The following is an 18,133-nucleotide window of genomic DNA, read 5'->3' as shown; positions in this document are numbered from 1 at the left end:
TTGAGAATTTTCTTGTCACAGCAACCATAATCATCATGTATCAAACCAGACTTCATATATTTATATAAAGTCGCGAGGTAATCCGATGTGAATTGTAAATTTATGCTGTAAATTATCGCAGGTAGGCAAGATGACTAGAATGCGATATGTCTCCCTAATTTCAAATTTATACTGTATTTCTAATTGAATTTCTTTGTATCACTTTTATTATCAAGAATTTATGTAAGTATCGGTTTCACTAACAGGTCCATATTCTGAATAGCTCTCTAAATATAAGTATAGTTTCTAGCAAATTATTTTTTAAAAACTCTCAAAATACACTGTGTTTCAAACTTGTTATATGAAACTCTTAGCCAAGTGCTCGTAATTATATCTGGTTACTCAGACGTTGCCGGATCATAGAGGTCGGTCTTAACTGATTAACAGCGCTAGTGACCAAATAAAGTGTAGGTAACAGCATGGTGGTCGTATTATGGAGGTGTCCACTCTTAAACTGAAAGAGAGAAGAGAGAGAGAGAGGGGGGGGGGGGGGGGGGGGGGGCAGAGGAAGGGAACGATCACCTAAAGATTAAGCAAATTCATGAAAAACTCACTTACAACGGCGCAAGCTGTAGGCAGGATTGCAAAAAAGAAATAAATATAAATATATGACCTTTTCTGTGTAAACCATTGTCTCAGAAAAATATGTTGAGGTGGGTATTATCTCATAGGAACGATTGGATTTTAACCTATTAAGAATTATTTAAATATCAGATAATAATTGTGTGAAGAACGATGTTGCATTTGGTCAGGAGAGGAAATAGAACGACAAGATCTTTAAGAGAAAGGGAAGGACGAGAAGGGGAAAGTATTGTGAGGGAAGGAAAGAAAATCAAAGAGAAGAGAAGGGAAGGGAAGGGAAATTAGGGGAATGGAAGAAAAGGATATAGCCGTAATAGATATTAATTTAAGATATTAATTGCTTTCCCACAAGAGTGACAGGCATGCGAGCCTACAAGCGTGACACTGTTTTCATACCACAAATATTGATAATCAGGTGTCCTATGACAAGTAAACGTAGTACAATGCCTAAAACTAACAGTCGTTCCAGATCACTGATGAATAGAATTCTTGGAATGTTTGTCATAGTTTTGCATTTAATCTGGTTCTAATAAAATATTGTGACGACAAGCCTGAGCTGCTTTGATCTACTTCATCATAATTATCCTCCTCCGCTATTAGAATATTATTAGAAGTGATATAACAAGAGCGAGAGGTGCGATGAATTTAAGAAAAAAACACATTGACAGTTTTCTTGACTGACTGAAGAGCTGGGAGAGATTTTTTGACACCCTCTTTCGACAGATTTCATATATCTTGGAATGAAGAGGTTTGAATCTTTATCGCTCAAACATGACCCATCTGGTAGATATGAGTGATTTGTATTCGCGACTAGTCATGCACTAAACAATCGAAATGTATTTTTTTTCTACAAAATTATACGATATAAAAAATTTAATGAATTATTAATAAGTAATTAGTAATAAATAGATAAATAATTAATGATTAAAAAATTGTACTTCATAAATTGAAAATACCGTTGTATAGTATTTTGGTTGAGTTTACAAAATATTTTCGTTGTTCTTTCCCTGCAATATCAACCAACACGACCGCCATTCTGTCATATTTCGTTCGCAAACCCGAGCTAAATGAAGTACGGAGAACTTTCAAAGTAGCTTCCTTTCGAGTACAAGACAACAATCAATTAATTTTAATTTTTGTGGGAGTAATATTTTATTGTTTAGCCCTCCAAAGTCGTATGCATTGGGAAACTTGCTGCAAGGGGTCGTCTTTCATCGCATTGTTCCCTGCAGGTTGGTGGTAATTGAGTGTATTTTTGTCGTCTATTTTTGTACATGTTTTTGTACAAGAAAATCGACCAAAGGGTGAAAAGTCAACTGCGCTCCTAACGTGACGCTTTTTAGAACATCACGAAATCCTAGGGCCCTTAAATTTGAAGTCGAATTTCCATGGGAACGTAATCTCCGGTAGACATGTAAGTTTTGTTCAACTACTGAATAAAGAGCTGTTGTTTCGTTGATAACTTCTCATTGCCATGACAACAAAGAAGCCATATTGTATAATAAGCTAGAAAATATGCAAGACAACAGCCATGATTTTTCAATTTACAAGTTTGGTGAGTCCTTGTAGACCTTCGAATTCATCAAAGCTTTCCATTTCTTGACCAATAAATATAACGTACCGTCATCACAGATTTGTCTTTCGAAGCTCACTACTGCTACTTCTGAATAAACTTTTACCTATTTTAATAAATCGCCGTTGTCTGTCCGTGATCCGAAATGGGCGATCTTAAACTAAAAGAAATTGTTGTGCTTTTTTTTCTGGCTAAAATACGAAAACTCACATTTCTAAAGTCAAAGGTCGTGCTTCATATTCCAATCTAAAAGGAAACTACGTTGATTGGCTGTGAATATATTACAATTTGTAGCGTGCGACTCCGGTCTCAGAGTGATCAACGGTTGCCTGTCCATCACACGACCTGTATCGTTTGGTACCACTATCAATAACCCGCTGGGTTGTGTTTTAACCAAGGTTTAGCTGATCTTTGACTTTGTTAGGTAAGAACATTGGCCTGGCTTTGACAATGGAAGACTTGGCTTCAAGGAGAGACTCGTTTTTATTTACAGTGGTTTTGCTGTTGCCTGGCTGCAATTCTTCCAGCGCGGTTTTCAAATCAGGTAAATTTAAACCATCATTTGAATTCTTAGCTTTTGTAAAAGACACGCCTTTGGGATTGGCAGCTAAAGAATCAGCCTTGGGCTTTAGTGAGCTGTTGTTTATTGTCTTTCTTACTCCATTAGCTGTACCTTGTTTCTTCAGTTTTCCCCACCCCAGGGGATATTTGTGAGCTTGTCTGTAAGTGAACAGCCATTTTTTTAGAGGGTCGAAGTATTCGAGTATCGCGTTGGCAGACATCTCGCGTTCTCCTGTTAAGTGGTGTAACGTCTGAGGCCATGGTTGACTGCTTCCTGCTTCAAGCATCTCCCTGGAAACGATTAGATTAGGTTAGGTTAATAGACCTTCTCCTCTCCAATTACAGACTTACGTGTTATTTCCTTGAGTTTCATTTCTTTGTTTAACGGTAGCACATGAGAAGACACATGAATATGGATACAACTCAAACAAAGAATCTTTTTCTCAAGGGAATGAAATTTGGTCTGAAATGGGAAAAATTCACGCCCAAGCTAAAGAAATTTATAGGGTGACCTTTTTTGGAGAAGGTAGATCTACCACGCCACCACCCCTCCACCATCCTGCAAAATTATTGGGTATGTGTTGTAAGCTGGCCACGAATCACGTGCTCCAGAGCGCAGACACTCAAAGGTAGCCATGTTGTTGCAGTTGTGTTTCCGAGAGTTATACGATAAGAAAACGGCACCGTTTAGTCATTTAGCGTACTTTACTATAGTATCCCCCTGCAATTTCAATTTCAATTTCTCACCAACCTGAATTTTTGTCCAGCTTCTTTTGACTTGTAAATAGAACACTCGTGTAACGGTCCTTCGTGTTTGGCTAACCGACACAATGATTGATGAAACTGAAACTGCAGTATTAAGCTCACAAAATAACTGAAAAAGAAAGAAAGAAAAGGCCATGAGTATGAAAACGACTTCCGGGTCCAAAATGAACATAAGTAACGCAAAGACTTTACTTTCTCTATTTCCTTATTACACAATTTTTCATTCCAAGCTTCTGCTGCTTTTAGTGAGAGTAAAATCATTGATCACATTATTTTATGGCTTAGCTTAGCGTTTCGTGAGAACGTGAACCAAAAAATGCGTCACAATTTTATAGCTCTTACACTTCGTCACTACTAACCAATATCGGAGGGACGTAAAAGAACCACTGAGGACGTAAAGAAACCCTGGCAGTGACCACCCTCAGTGCCTACACTTCATACTAACCACCTCTCATGATTGTAAATTGCATAAAAAGCAAACTGAAATTTACGACTCAATGCAAACCGCCTTTGATTATATCCATACAGAGCAGGTGCATGTTACGTCATTGCCGCCATCTTGGTTGACGATAACAAAGCATTCCTCATTAGCTTCTCTTGTTAGATCAACCAAGATGGCGGCTGTTTCATTGTTATTTATATCTCAAGGGATTTTGAGTCCATGGTTGCACAAACTCTATATAAAGGGCGCTATATAAATCCTAAATCCTCAAATCATCATCTCTATTATATTAATTTTACCAGATGTATTGTGAATTGGAGCCAATGTGAAACTTGGCCCCAGGATCAAAATCGTTCTCGGAGCGAGGGACTGGGGCCACGATGCCTTGGTAATAAGTACGCAGTTTCCACCACTCGGCGTTGTATTCTGAGGGCCTGATATTTCCCGCGAAAACTTTCCATCGCCATTTGTCGACGAGATAGGTGAATGGTAAACTAGCAACACGACGTAGTGCTTGCAACATTAGGAAGTTGATTGTCGCCTCTGAGGATGTAAAGGAATGAATAAATGAGCAAAGAAAGAAAATGAATCGTTGAAAGAATGGAGATTGAGTTTGCTGAACTGTTAATGCTAAATTAAATAGATCTAAATGGGAAAGAAAAAGTAGTCACTCACTCTTTTAATATCATAACCAATGAATAAAAAGAAACATTTTTGAAGACAAAAAAAAAAAAAAAAAAAAAAAAAATTCCACGCCTACCAAAACAAATCCAGTCTACTAGTGATAATAAAATAAAAAATAAAAAAAAAACGATTCCAATGTGCCATACCCCCGAGACATCCGCAGAGCTGAGGCGGCGTATGGACTTCGGACCTGACGGCGATTAAATCCTTCTGCCCTTGGGTGTACGAATTACGCAAGAAAATGTTCTAGCCGAAGCATCAGGGGAGAGACCAGCCGGCCCCCAGACCATATCGGCTAATCCCTTGCATCTCTGCCACGCACGGAATCGGTTGAAAAAATAATGTCAAAAAGTCTAGTCTATTCGGTGCATTGTTTTCACGGCTATTGTTTTGCTAATTTCTTGGAATCGTGGTCGAGTGGGGAAAACGCGTTGGCATCCAAGACACTGAGTCAAGCCCGGTTGAGGAGGATTATTACTCGGATGGGTGACCTGAAACTTGTACCTACTCGAATTCTATAGCTCTTTTTTTTTTTTTTTTTTTTTCGTTTAAAAGATACTTAAATTGATATCGAACTTTGCTGTTTTTCCTCGCAATTTTTAGGGGTTAGGGGTCAGTGTTGGGGTCTGAGGGGTCTTCACAGAGAGTGTCATAATGTCCCTTCACAACACTCACCATCACTAGTATTGAGACTATACAGTAGTCCTATTGACTTAAGATGCTTAGGGGTCTCCACAGAGAGTGTTATAGTGTCCCCTATTGCCTCATGGAATCCTGGATTGGCTCCAGTTCGGTAAGCATAAGGAAGGTCTTTGTAAGCGAGGTAGTATTCAACGTGGCCCATCTCGTGATGTACAGTAATAAGATCATCTTGGTTGACACTAGTGCACATTTTGATTCTACAAAAACACATAAAAAAAACATATTGAAGAATGTTTTAAGCAAACATATCTACAATAAAAAATGTATATAAATACAGGAAATCGATGGGCTTCATTATCATCACTATTATGAAAAAAACTGTTTTCTCTCCTTAAAGCTTCTACTGATTACCCTGTGCTCCAGGGGTTCTGTTTCGTTTCCGATGGTTTTAACGCGACTTCCCGTCAAAAAAGCTAACGCTGGAACGAGAATAAACAACCTCTGGACCCCAGGATACTACTGAATACGTTATCACCAAATTTACCACCACCACCACCACCATCACCACCCCTTGTCGAAAGTCCCAAACAGATGCATGACAGACAATGGAATTATTCACCCATCATCACCACCATCCTCAACAACACCATCTGTCTTTCACCCGTACTATACCATATACAGTGAATGAGTGTTATACTCACCGTACATCCCCTTGACAAAAGTCCCAAGCAGATGCATGACACACCATGGACTTATTCTCTGGTTTACTCAGCACCGACTTGTCCCAGAAAGATGCTGGCATGGCATCAAGTCCTATTGAAACAAAAAACGACTGCGCTAACTCGAACATTTTCTTCGGTGTATAATGCTGTTTGATGAGGTTAGGCGTTACGTGAAGGGGTGCAACATCAGGAAACGGTTGCACAAGGTCATAGATCGCTGACCAGTCTTGAGCCCACATGTTTCCTAGGAGGTGCGCACCGATTGGTCCATCGGGAGACATTTTTTTGTAATGCTTTTTAAGCTGATAGCGCACGTAGGCGTGAAGTTCTTGATACAATGGTTTGACTGCAGTCCATAGACCGTTTAATACTGGAATCAAATCATTTCCCATTTCGTATTCGCTCCTTACAAAGTGACCATAATCTCCCCAGTTATGTTCACTAGCACCACGATTCAACATGTCAACAAGTTCTTTATACTGGGCTCTCATAGGAGGTCCTACGGCGTCGCGCCATCCACGCCAAGCCCACACAAGCTCGTCATAATCCCGCGACTTCGCCATCAAGTTGTTCAAGTCAGGAAAGAGTGGCATGCAAAAATTACTGCTATCTGTGCTGTTCTTGCAGACTCTACCATTGCTGAATATCGCTGTCAAGTTTGCTTGTAGTTTCTCTATAGCTTCCACGTCTTTTTGTAAATTTGGCATTGCATTTCGCCGAATAAGTCTCATCTGTCTCGCTACATCATGAGAGAGATCCACATGCTTGCTTAGCATTGCAGAAGCATTCTTACTTGCTTCCAAGTAAAATTCTTTAGCTCGTGTAGACGCTTTGATGGACACCTCTTCCTTCTTGGGAGTCAAGTCCGTATAATAATTCCACAGGGCTTCAGATTCTTCAATAATCGTCTTCGAACCTCGTATTTCGATGTCCTTCAAAAAAGCAACCGCAATAGCAGTGTCGTTTGTCCTGAAAGCATTCTGCTGTGGAATATTGGCACCGAAACAAGTCACAAAAACGACCAGTAATAGACTAAAAATCCTTCCACAATCCATCATCTTTGCTATTTATCCACTTATGAATTTTTAACCCCGAATTCTGGTCGAAAGCTTTTAAAAATAGCTACGAACATGGCGGTTTATGGGTTGTTCATTTGTTGTGAAGTCGTTTTGTTGTTCCGTTGAGAGTTGTTCAAATCGGGTACCTGTCTTTTTGTCGGTCGTTAATAATAAATATACCTGCCGTGCCATTAACCTCTTCGTCGATAGAGCGAAACCATGGCCATATATATATTTAATTAATACAAATAAATAAATAATAATAATCATTACTTTATGAACCCTCACCACAGGGAACCCAAATTATGGAATTTTTTAAAAGATCAGTAAGTGATTATCATCCAGTTTATTATTGACACTCCCTAATTGATGTAATAGTAAATAATAACAAGACGGGAACATAGTTGTTAATTGAATTGCATGGCTGTAGTCATGACAACCGCACTGCTAACATATCACCATGACAATATCACTTTCCAAGCATCATTTATACCACCTAAAACATCAGGTGACAGCAACAATATCCATTGACAAAACGTCAACAGCAACAGTAGTAGTAACAGTAACATCAACAACTAGTTTCCCCAAATTGTAGAAAAGCCATAAATGTACTAAACACTCAGTCGAGGCTACAAGGTACAAATTTGAACGAAGTACTCTGCAGCCTCGATTGACTGCTTTGTGTTTGACTGGCGTATCTGAGCTAAAGTGATCAAGGATTGCAATTAGACCATAAAGAAAAGCCAAAAACTCAAGGGCTAAGGATATTTAGTAGCAGATGTTGATAAACATTGAGCAGTCTTGATGATATGAATCACGGATTTGGTCGTTAAAGACACGATCAATTCTCGACAACATATCGATTAAAAATCGATTGCAATTCATCAAAGACAACGGTCAAAACATTTTAATTAAGCTTTTCGCACTTACTCGTCAACTTAATTCCAGCAGACAATACGATGATCAGTTTTGTAGGCAGAGACTTCTGTTTGGTATAATAACACGAGTCCAAAGATTATAAACAGCTCTGTCTTGCTGTGCAACTAATTCAAGAAAGGTCACTCACTTAAAACAGAACTTTGAGTCGGTTTTTAACGGCTGATGAGAATTTTATAGCTTTAAACTCTGAACTTCGAGTTAATAAGCGTTGACAGATAGAACCATCACCGAAAAAGTCCTTCGGACCCTCTGAGATTGAGACCCAGCTAATAAAAATAGAAAAACGCAGAAAACCTGGTCACTACATATCTGATAAACCTTTTTGACATTTTTGCCAGCTTTTCGCAATTTCTAGAGATTAAAAGTGATTTCCCTGATCTTGTTAATTATCTGAAGTATTATGATAATGTTCGAGATGATTGACAGATAATAAGAATATCGAATGTTAGTGCAAACAGAGATCCGATAATCGGTGAATTGACCAACTGTCATCTTGTTTGGAGGAAACGACTGGATGACAGTATTTTGTACTCGTTTACTCGCTGTATCCATTGAAAAAAAGCCTTCAACTACCGGACTGTGATTTTATTTTACCTTTTTCTTCCGCTCTTCAACACCAGGATGACGTTTTGCTTTGATTTGTTGTGGTATTCATGTTTACTGAATTGTAAGTTTGAAATCGTTACTTTTCGTTTGAACATTTGTACATAGTTATCGCACAAATCCTTTACGTAGTTCTCACTTTTTCTAACCTTGTATCTATTACTCGTTTTCAGGCATGTATTTTGTGAGCGGGGAGAGTCGCATCTCTTCTGGAACGAAAGGTATGGCTTTCTACGGTCAACTTTATTGACAATCGAAACGATACAAATGTATGCAGAGTATACTTCAACAAGAAAGATAAACAAAACAGTGGTTTATAGTTTTCCTTTAAGCATATGGTACCACTTTGATTTCTCGTATCCTACGAAAGCTACGTGTTATAGTCATTTACATTGTGTAGAGTAGTGGCTTGCTTGCGACTGAGCAACAGCACGTAACATAACTGAGCTAATCGACAAGGGCTTACAGTTTAGTTTTGGGATCGTTTGAGGATCGTTTCGGAAGAGTCCTAGGCGAGGTTTAATGATATTAATAATATCTATTGTGAACACTTTTATATATCACAGGTAGGGACAACGACATCGCTTTCTATTTTCGAGTTTCTTGCCAGTACGTTTTGAACTCAGTTCTTTAAAAACAACTCACTTTACAAAACGATTAACTAATGGCACGGGTGCAATGAAAAATAATGATATCAACAAGAGATATTTATCTATGAATTAATAATATATTATTGGTTACTATTAATTGAACTGTTATTCTGGTGAGCAGATTGTTTTTCGGGGTTTCTGAGTCACTGTTGTTATGGAGACAGTGTGTGTACCAGAAACCAATACTTTATTCTTTAAAGGGCCACTTGGACGAAAATTGTTCCAAAATTAAAACTCTTTCATTCGAGCTGGAACTTTGCTGAAATAATCTTGAACACATTAAGAACCTCTCACTGAAATATCTTTCTAATATTCGAAAGGGAAGGGCCAAAATTTTACGATTTATTTTCGTCCGCCATTAATTTCTTTGTGTCACGGCCAACGAGTCATTATGTACAGCAGTTTTACGCTGTGACGTCATTTACTCAACACTGTCATGTTAGCGTCGTTTTGACTATACATTTCTTGTTAAATTACCTGAAGTTTATTTGATGTTTTAAACGCGTTATCGTGAAAAGAATCTCTAAACAGACTTTTTTTAAACCTTTGATACCTCTTCAAATATGATGGAAACTCCTTTGGACGCTCGCTTTGTCAATCCTGAAGAGTTAGAACCATAAATTATAATGTATGAAGATGAAGCCGAACTAGAAGAAGAAGCAATGCTTGGGAAGAGGTTTTCATAAAAATTCCTTACGTTCATTTCATTATTTGTATTTGCTACCTACTGTCCATGATATAAAGATCTTAAATTTGAAGTTTCAATGTAATCTAATAGTGATTGATGTTATGAAAACAACCGATTGCCTTTTGAATTCTGCGTTGTGATATAAAGATTTGTGACAATATACTTAGATCTATGTGCCGAATAATTTAGAATGTGATCTCGTAATTCTCCTAGCTGATTTACTACAGAACGGTTATTATTTGCTTCAAAATGTTTATTATGCATTGAATAGGTACAAACATACGATTATCTAATATCATCTTTGTAATAGAACATGTCAAAGGTTTCTTATTTATTACTCGCGCGACAGCGGCGTCTGTCACTCAGCTCGTAGATTTTTCTTTCATTGTGTCGGATGTCTCGCGGACCCAAATTGTGGGGTTGTTCTTTGCCCTTGTATGTAAATATACCTTGAAAAATTGTTATCCTTAAAATGATTCGAATCCCGAATATCTCAGTCACTTCGCGCGATGGAACCGCTAGAATCTCGTCCATGCGTCCTACTTTGTTGTGATTCTTGGCTTGCCGAGATGTATTGAAATTTTCGAATTATGATCGTCAGTATTATTGAAACTGAAAAATTTCAGCGCCTAGACATTGTTTGGTCATATAGTAGTTAGGAAACCGAATGAAACATTAAATATTTTCTGGATAAACCAAATAAACCGAGTTTTACGAACATGGCACATACATTACCCACCAATGTTTTGGTTTGGGTTGAGTAAATGACGTCATAAGTACTCGTGCCAGTCTTCTTGAGTCGAATTCTGTGATTCAAAGAAATTAATGGCGGACGAAAATAAATCGTAAAATTTTGGCCCTTTCCTTTCGAATATCAGAAAGATATTCCAGTGGGTGGTTCTTAATGTATCCTAGATTATTTCAGCAAAGTTCCAGCTCGAATGAAAGAGTTTTAATTTTGGAGCGATTTTCGTCCAAGTGGCCCTTTAATCGTAACCCAACATGACCTGCACGCTTTTCAAAGTGTCATTCATCTATGGCCGCCATAGTTGCTTTTGTTATGTCAATCAAGATGGCGGCCACGGTTCTTTACTTTTTCATTATGTGAATGATTGCATGTTGAACACCTATTTCAAACGCTATCAAATTTGTGATTTTTTTGCCGTACTTAGGATGTGACGTAGCTCTAGGGATGCAGAATGGATGGATCGAGGACATGGACGTCACTGCCAGTTCGTTCATGAGCCTCGATCACGATCCGGGCCGCGCTCGACTCAACTCGACAAGCGCCTGGGTACCTGCTAGACATGACGTCAGTGAGTTACTGCAGATTCACTTTGTAAGAGAAACAAACGTCTCAGGCATTGGTATCCAGGGGCATCCAAATATGGACAGATGGGTTACCAAGTACAAATTGGATTATAGCATAGATGGCATCACCTGGAGCTCTTATCCCGAGGTATCACGTGTTAGAAAAATGTTGCCATTTTAATAGTTTGCGTGATGTAAGAATGTTGTCATGGTAATAGTTTGAAATGTTATCATGGTAATATCTCACGTGATGTAATGAATGTTGCTGTGGTAATAGCTCACGTGATGTAAAAATGTTGTCATGGTAATAGCTCACGTGATGTAAAAATGTTGTCATGGTAATAGCTCACGTGATATGACAATGTTGCCATAGTAATAGCGTAGCTATTAGCACAACAAACTAATTATAATTAAACCTAATTTAATTTAGTTTTACTCAACTTACAATCTCAAGTTATAAATGAACAAGCGCTAGCGAAATTAGTCTAAAAGATACAGCAAGATCACGTGACGAAAACCATGTCGACGGTCGAACTGTTTGTCGCGAGAAGCAAAAACAATTATCCTGTTTTTTATCCAACATGACTACGAGAACGCTGAGAACTGCCATGGGTTTCATGTAAACTGAGTTTAGATTACAAAGTGTATGGTTGCACTGTAATTGAACCTTTATTTAACCATGTAAAATGACAACGTCAGAGATTAATTGACTGATTAAACAAAGCATGCTGCAACATCTATTTTAAAGTGAGATTGATACATTACCATAAACAACAAAAGACAATATCCATTAACAATCAATGTATCCACCCATACAATGCACATAACCGAGGCTAGCCGCTATAGGAATGTTGTGTTATGACTCAGGTTCTGGAAGGAAGCACTGACCGTAATAGTGTGGTTCATTCACGCCTAGACGCTCTTCTAACAGTCCATTATCTGCGTGTCAAGCCTGTGGAGTGGAACGTTGCTATAGCTTTACGTCTGGAGGTCTACGGGTGTATGGAAGGTAAATATGTAATGTAAATATCCCATATATCATACAGACTGCAGGATTCAGTCATTCCTAAATCCGGCTGAGAGCAACCAGCATTTCAACAGACCTTCTTATTCGTTTGGCGTAATGTTTTTCCGTTTCAGACCACGCGTCGTTATTTTGAGAATAAGATTCTTTGCTTGAGTTGCAAGCCATATTCATGTGTCTTCTCATGCGCAACCGTTAAACAAAGAAATGATTTTCTAGGGAATGACACGTGTTCTGAAATGGGAAAACATTACGCCAAACGAATAAGAAGGTCTGTTCTCAAAAGACGAAAACAGCTATTACTTGAGACATATAGACTTGAAATCAGCACAAATAGTGTATCAATATGTGCCCTGCCATGTTATACAGAGTAAATCCATAGAAATGTTGAATGGTTTTATTTGAAGACCTTCGACCATGTGGCAAAAGGCCGATGTTCAAGACCACGCCCCAAGCACGCATCATAAAAGGCACAACTGCAACTCCATACACATGGCCTTGGCAAGTAGAGGTGACACTTAACAACACTGAACACTGGTGTGGTGCGTCTATAATCGACCCACACTGGATCATAACAGCAGGGCATTGCGTAGATATTTACAGCTCAGAAGCAGTTGGAGAGCGTGTGCTACGCCTAGCAGAACACGATCGGATGACCTTGGAAGGATACGAGAAATACATTGTGCCAGATCGGATGTACCTCCATCCGGGGTATGTGATTGGAGGGGCTTATACCCCAGGGTATTATGACGTGGCGCTGATGCATTTGAAGGAGAGACTGGAGTTTTCTGATCGTATTCAGCCTGTTTGTTTACCAAATGAAGATGACGAGTGGTTTGAAGATGGAAAGATGTGTTTTATATCAGGCTGGGGGAAGACTTCTGCGGGAAGTAATGGAACTTATTCACGAGTACTTCAACAATTACAGGTAAAAACTCCTTTAGGTACTAATTTTTAACTTTGAATAATATATCAGACTGTCATTCCCTTGAGTATTATTTATTTAATTACTAGTTATAGTTTTCTGTTGTGATGCAATGTTTTCCCATTTCATACCATGTGCCATTACCTTGAGTATTATTTCTTGCTTTACTAGTTATGCTTTTCTGCTAAAAAGTGATCTTTTCCAGTGTAGGTCAATTGTCATTCCCTTGAGTATTATCTTCTTTCTTTACTAGTTATACTTTGCTATGATGCAATACTTTTCACTTCCATGTTCAGACCACGCGTCATTCCCTTGAGTATTATCTTCGTTGTCAGGTTCCATTGGTCTCACTGGAGGTATGTAACCGCAACATTTCCTATGACGGGAGAATACCTCAGCAATTCTTCTGTGCTGGCTATGAAGCTGGAGGTCGCGATGCCTGCTTTGGCGATAGCGGAGGACCATTCGTCTGCCAGAACGAGGCAGGGGACTGGGTACTAAGAGGCCTGGTGAGCTGGGGAGACGAGTGTGCTTTACCACATAAGTATGGAGTATACACAGACGTTCAACGAATGCTGCCCTTCATTGAGAGCGTCATGTATGGTATGTCACGCTAATACCAAACTGGTCACGCAATATGTCACCCTTTGTTAGTCGCATGGGATTTCAAGATCTAAGCAGTTATTTCTGATAAACTTTGCCCGTTCAAAATATAACAAATCGATAAGAATGCAAGCTAATAGTTTTTGTTAATATCACCAATTTTTCTTCGTCTATTCTAGGCGTTCCCAAGTGTGGTGTACGCTTTCTCCCAGAAGGAATTGGCGGTCAAAGTCGAATCGTTGGAGGACGTGAAGCAAGAGCTAACTCCTGGCCTTGGCAGGTTGATATCCTGAGTATAGTCAATAAAACAGAGCACTATTGTGGTGGATCTTTACTCAATCCCTCATGGGTACTGACCTCAGCTCACTGCTTCTACAAGTACAAGAATATCTCGAACTTTGAAATCAGGTACAAAACGTTAAAGAGAAAAAACCTTAACCCAAAAAGAAAATTAACAATGAAACTTGTTTTTCATTACAAACAGGATAGGAGAACACGACGAAAGAAAGTTTGAAGGATATGAAGAAATCATTGCTGGAGAAAATTATTACATTCATCCTGGTTTTGTTCTGGGTGACTCTCAATATCCTGGTCATTTTGACGTGGCTCTGATCAAACTCAAGAGACCAGCTGTATTCTACAAAAGAGTTCTGTCTGTCTGTCTTCCCAAAGTCACATCCAATCTGACAACAGGTACAAGCTGTTACGTCACAGGATGGGGGAAGACCGCTGAGAACGAGACTCGTTACTCACCCGTCCTCAATGAACTGCAAGTAGATTTGGTATCTAAGGAAGTCTGTAATAGAAACATTTCGTACAACGGAACAATTCCCGAGGAATACTTTTGTGCAGGATTTTCAGAGGGAGGTCTCGACTCGTGTAGTGGAGACAGCGGTGGCCCCTTAGTATGTACTAATGAGGAAGGACAATATGTCCTGAGGGGGGTGGTGAGCTGGGGATATGGTTGCGCGAGACCTGACAAGTATGGAGTTTACCTTGATGTCAGAAGAATCTTGCCATTTATCGAAGGAACGATCGAAGGTAGGAAAAACTGTGAATGTAGAAGCAAAAGAATTGTATACACGATTCCTAATTGGCTTCCACAGTCTGCACCAATCAAAAACCGAGAGAATGCAATCATGTCTAGTCATCACATTCGGAAACCATTTGACAGTCATGATTAATCAGGTCATATACACCAAACCTGTTAATATTGAATAACGTTTGAAAACGTATTTTTTCCCCAGGCGTTCCCAAGTGTGGTGTGCGCTTTCTCCCAGAAGGAACTGGCGGTCAAAGTCGAATCGTGGGAGGGCAAGAAGCAAGAGCTAACTCCTGGCCTTGGCAGGTTGATATCCTGAGTATAGTCAATAAAACAGAGCACTATTGTGGTGGATCTTTACTCAATCCCTCATGGGTACTGACCTCAGCTCACTGCTTCTACAAGTACAAGAATATCTCGAACTTTGAAATCAGGTACAAAACGTTAAAGAGAAAAAACCTTAACCCAAAAAGAAAATTAACAACGAAACTTGTTTTTCATTACAAACAGGATAGGAGAACACGACGAAAGAAAGTTTGAAGGATATGAAGAAATCATTGCTGGAGAAAATTATTACATTCATCCTGGTTTTGTTCTGGGTGACTCTCAATATCCTGGTCATTTTGACGTGGCTCTGATCAAACTCAAGAGACCAGCTGTATTCTACAAAAGAGTTCTGTCTGTCTGTCTTCCCGAAGTCACATCCAATCTGACAACAGGTACTAGCTGTTACGTCACAGGATGGGGGAAGACCGCTGAGAACGAGACTCGTTACTCACCCGTCCTCAATGAACTGCAAGTAGATTTGGTATCTAAGGAAGTCTGTAATAGAAACACTTCCTACAACGGAACAATTCCCGAGGAATATTTTTGTGCAGGATTTTCAGAGGGAGGTCTTGACTCGTGTAGTGGAGACAGCGGTGGTCCATTAGTATGTACTAATGAGGAAGGACAATATGTCCTGAGGGGGGTGGTGAGCTGGGGATATGGTTGCGCGAGACCTGATAAGTATGGAGTTTACCTTGATGTCAGAAGAATCTTGCCATTTATCGAAGATACGATTAGGAGAAACACTACCAAGTAAATCTACGAAGTATCATAATGCAGAGACACCAAGGACGACTCCATATCAGATATGTTTTTCGGAACACCTGCCTTACAAATGCACTTGTAAATAATTGCCCTATATCAGTTGCTTCCATGAAATAAAAAGAGTTTCCATAGAAAAAAGGCTTCATCCATGACTTCAAAACCCAACACTCATAAATTGTAAGAAAATGTATGTTTTTTAACTTTTGAAATAAAATTTAGATTAGCAAATTTTTTTTGATAGACGTAGTCACGGGATACCTTTGGTTATTTTGACCGCGCGACCAATAAGTATGGGTACTAAAGTTGTTCAAAATGGCGGGCGAAGTTGAACTCGTCCGTCTGAAAACAAGTTGGATCAAAGTTATCGCGAAGCAATAGATAAAACAGGGGAGGGAGACCATGAATGAGGACGTTATCAGAATTGCACCCAAGCCAACAGAAAGACCCGCTCAAGTTGGTGCCATTTTCAGCTCTCAATTAAATTTAACTCCTGAGAAAAGTCGACCAAAACAAGCGAGGGAATCTCGAGTGAATGCTGTAGTAAAACAAGCTGTGTTGGTAGAAAACCATGAGAACGACGGGAATTATCAAAGGTATGTCTGAATTGATACCATGACAGATATAGCAAGGAGTTATTGAATGCTACTATCGAAAAATAGTGTTGAAATTTGGCTTTCAAAGCACGTTTTAGCTAGTTATCGGAGGAAACCTGTTTGAAGATTGCCGTTTATAGTAATTAGTATTCTTATGTTAGCTTATCTACACCTTGAAGCTCTCAGATTTTCGTAATTTTGACTAAGTTATTCTTATGTTTTGGATATTTATATATGTCGTAGTACACCTAGTAGTAAATTGATTTTTTTAAAGTCCCCTTTTACCTTCAGTCTTGAGCGTCCAATCATCAACTCTTCAGCAAGAATTAGCAGCAAGCTCCAAGACCTCCAGAAAAACAAATTCAACCCTGCCATAGCAATAGCCGAAGAGCTCGAGAATTCTGAAGCTGCAAGAACCAACTTTGTTGAAAAAGTTGCTCAAGCTGTAAATATCAAGAGGGACAAGAATAAGTATACTGATTTGATCTCACTGGATGTGGTTCCTAGGGACATTATCAGCTCCCATGCCCTGCAGAGGGCCCCTTGTGCAGTCAAACCTGGGAAGGGACCTGAAGTTGAGCCTCAAATAATGGACTTCTATTCTGAAGATTTTGAGGAGGAAAGTGCAAAGTTTGACTTTAATGGAGTTGATGAGAAAGATGAATTGCCTGTGGTGTCCTATGACTATGCTTTTGACTTGTATTCTCATATGAGATGCTGGGAGCATACTTGGAGATAATTTCATGTGGAAAATTTAATATAAATACCAGAATTTGGTATTTTGGCCTCCCTCAATCAAATTTGCAACGGGCCAAATATATGATCATGAAATATTAATGTTCCTGACTCAATAGTCTATTTCCCATGGGAAAATGCTGGCTGTCGAGTTGTGGGAATATTTATCACTGGCAATATATCAGAATGACTAGGAATGCACTTGGCCCATTTTGGATTTGATTGACAGAAGCCAAAATGCTAGGCATCTGGAGTAGTTTAGATTGCAAAAACATAAAACAGGCTGTAAAGTGTGATTTTGCAATATTTTCAAACATTGTCTGTAATGCCGAGTTCAACAGAATGATAAAAAGACCACAGACTTGGTCTACCACAAGTAGTGTCCTGTTGGTTGGGCCCCTGGTATATATTAAAACTTTTATCTGAATCTTGACTAGAACTTATTGACTCTCCTTGCCAAACATGTTTCATGAGGCTAGTATTGTGCATGGTGTAATTTGTTTTGGAGTTTTGCTTCATGCTTTTCCCACAAACGAGCGTAAGCAATATACACATACAGACTTGGTTATACTCTTACCATTAGCATCCACCATGTTAATTAATGTCTATGTATATATTTCTTTCCTTTTTTGAACAGGGCTCTCTTTAAACTAGCTCTGCTAAATGAGACATGCCTGTATAAATATTGTTAAAATAAATAAATAGAATTAGGAAGGGTAAAGGCCGGTTTAGACGGTATGATTTTCTCCTACAACTATCGTATACAACACGCTCGCGCCATCCTACAATTCGAGTCGTAGCATGTAAATCAAGCCTACAACTCGTCACGACAGATGCGAGTGTGTTGTATACGATAGTTG

General features: G+C 39.0%; 3 protein-coding genes across 3 annotated transcripts; 2 read left to right on the top strand and 1 right to left on the bottom strand.

Annotated features, from left to right (window-relative positions):
• Window positions 1–1,567: 1,567 nt before the first annotated feature.
• LOC116295303 (angiotensin-converting enzyme) lies at window positions 1,568–7,419 on the bottom strand. Its single transcript, XM_031703084.2, has 5 exons — window positions 5,990–7,419; window positions 5,322–5,545; window positions 4,262–4,505; window positions 3,507–3,629; window positions 1,568–3,046 (listed from the first exon to the last, which is right to left on the bottom strand). The coding sequence occupies exons 1-5, from the start codon at window positions 7,066–7,068 to the stop codon at window positions 2,584–2,586; spliced, it is 2,133 nt and encodes a 710-aa protein (XP_031558944.2). The 5' UTR covers window positions 7,069–7,419; the 3' UTR covers window positions 1,568–2,583.
• A 978-nt stretch (window positions 7,420–8,397) lies between these two features.
• Window positions 8,398–16,173, top strand: LOC116295304 (transmembrane protease serine 9). The gene is made up of 10 exons (XM_089032467.1): window positions 8,398–8,674; window positions 8,784–8,831; window positions 11,121–11,407; window positions 12,127–12,268; window positions 12,691–13,211; window positions 13,544–13,811; window positions 13,991–14,219; window positions 14,296–14,852; window positions 15,059–15,287; window positions 15,364–16,173. Exons 1-10 carry the CDS (start codon window positions 8,629–8,631, stop codon window positions 15,935–15,937), a joined length of 2,901 nt encoding a protein of 966 aa, XP_088888593.1. The 5' UTR covers window positions 8,398–8,628; the 3' UTR covers window positions 15,938–16,173.
• Window positions 16,174–16,253: 80 nt separating this feature from the next.
• LOC148913566 (uncharacterized) lies at window positions 16,254–17,700 on the top strand. The gene is made up of 2 exons (XM_089032568.1): window positions 16,254–16,538; window positions 16,830–17,700. Exons 1-2 carry the CDS (start codon window positions 16,345–16,347, stop codon window positions 17,275–17,277), a joined length of 642 nt encoding a protein of 213 aa, XP_088888694.1. The 5' UTR covers window positions 16,254–16,344; the 3' UTR covers window positions 17,278–17,700.
• The last annotated feature ends 433 nt before the right edge of the window (window positions 17,701–18,133 follow it).

This window comes from Actinia tenebrosa, unplaced genomic scaffold, assembly GCF_029948245.1.
Source record: "Actinia tenebrosa isolate PJP-AT-01 unplaced genomic scaffold, QUT_ActTen_1.0 PGA_scaffold0__85_contigs__length_37466705, whole genome shotgun sequence".
In the NCBI taxonomy this organism is placed as follows: Eukaryota; Metazoa; Cnidaria; class Anthozoa; order Actiniaria; family Actiniidae; genus Actinia; species Actinia tenebrosa.
This window is presented reverse-complemented; position numbering and strand designations above follow the sequence as displayed.

Bases quoted from the DNA above. Each gene is read 5' to 3' on its own strand.
- LOC116295303 (XM_031703084.2), bottom strand. From the start codon at position 7,068: ATGATGGATTGTGGAAGGATTTTTAGTCTATTACTGGTCGTTTTTGTG. The intron at 5,546-5,989 runs GTGAGTATAACA...GTGTTTTTGTAG, and splicing joins TTTTGTCAAGGGGATGTACG to AATCAAAATGTGCACTAGTG. The intron at 4,506-5,321 runs GTGAGTGTTGTG...TTACATCCTCAG, and splicing joins TAGTCTCAATACTAGTGATG to AGGCGACAATCAACTTCCTA.
- LOC116295304 (XM_089032467.1), top strand. From the start codon at position 8,629: ATGACGTTTTGCTTTGATTTGTTGTGGTATTCATGTTTACTGAATT. The intron at 12,269-12,690 runs GTAAATATGTAA...TTTTATTTGAAG, and splicing joins GGTCTACGGGTGTATGGAAG to ACCTTCGACCATGTGGCAAA. The intron at 13,812-13,990 runs GTATGTCACGCT...CGTCTATTCTAG, and splicing joins CATTGAGAGCGTCATGTATG to GCGTTCCCAAGTGTGGTGTA.
- LOC148913566 (XM_089032568.1), top strand. From the start codon at position 16,345: ATGAATGAGGACGTTATCAGAATTGCACCCAAGCCAACAGAAAGACCC. The intron at 16,539-16,829 runs GTATGTCTGAAT...TTTTACCTTCAG, and splicing joins AACGACGGGAATTATCAAAG to TCTTGAGCGTCCAATCATCA.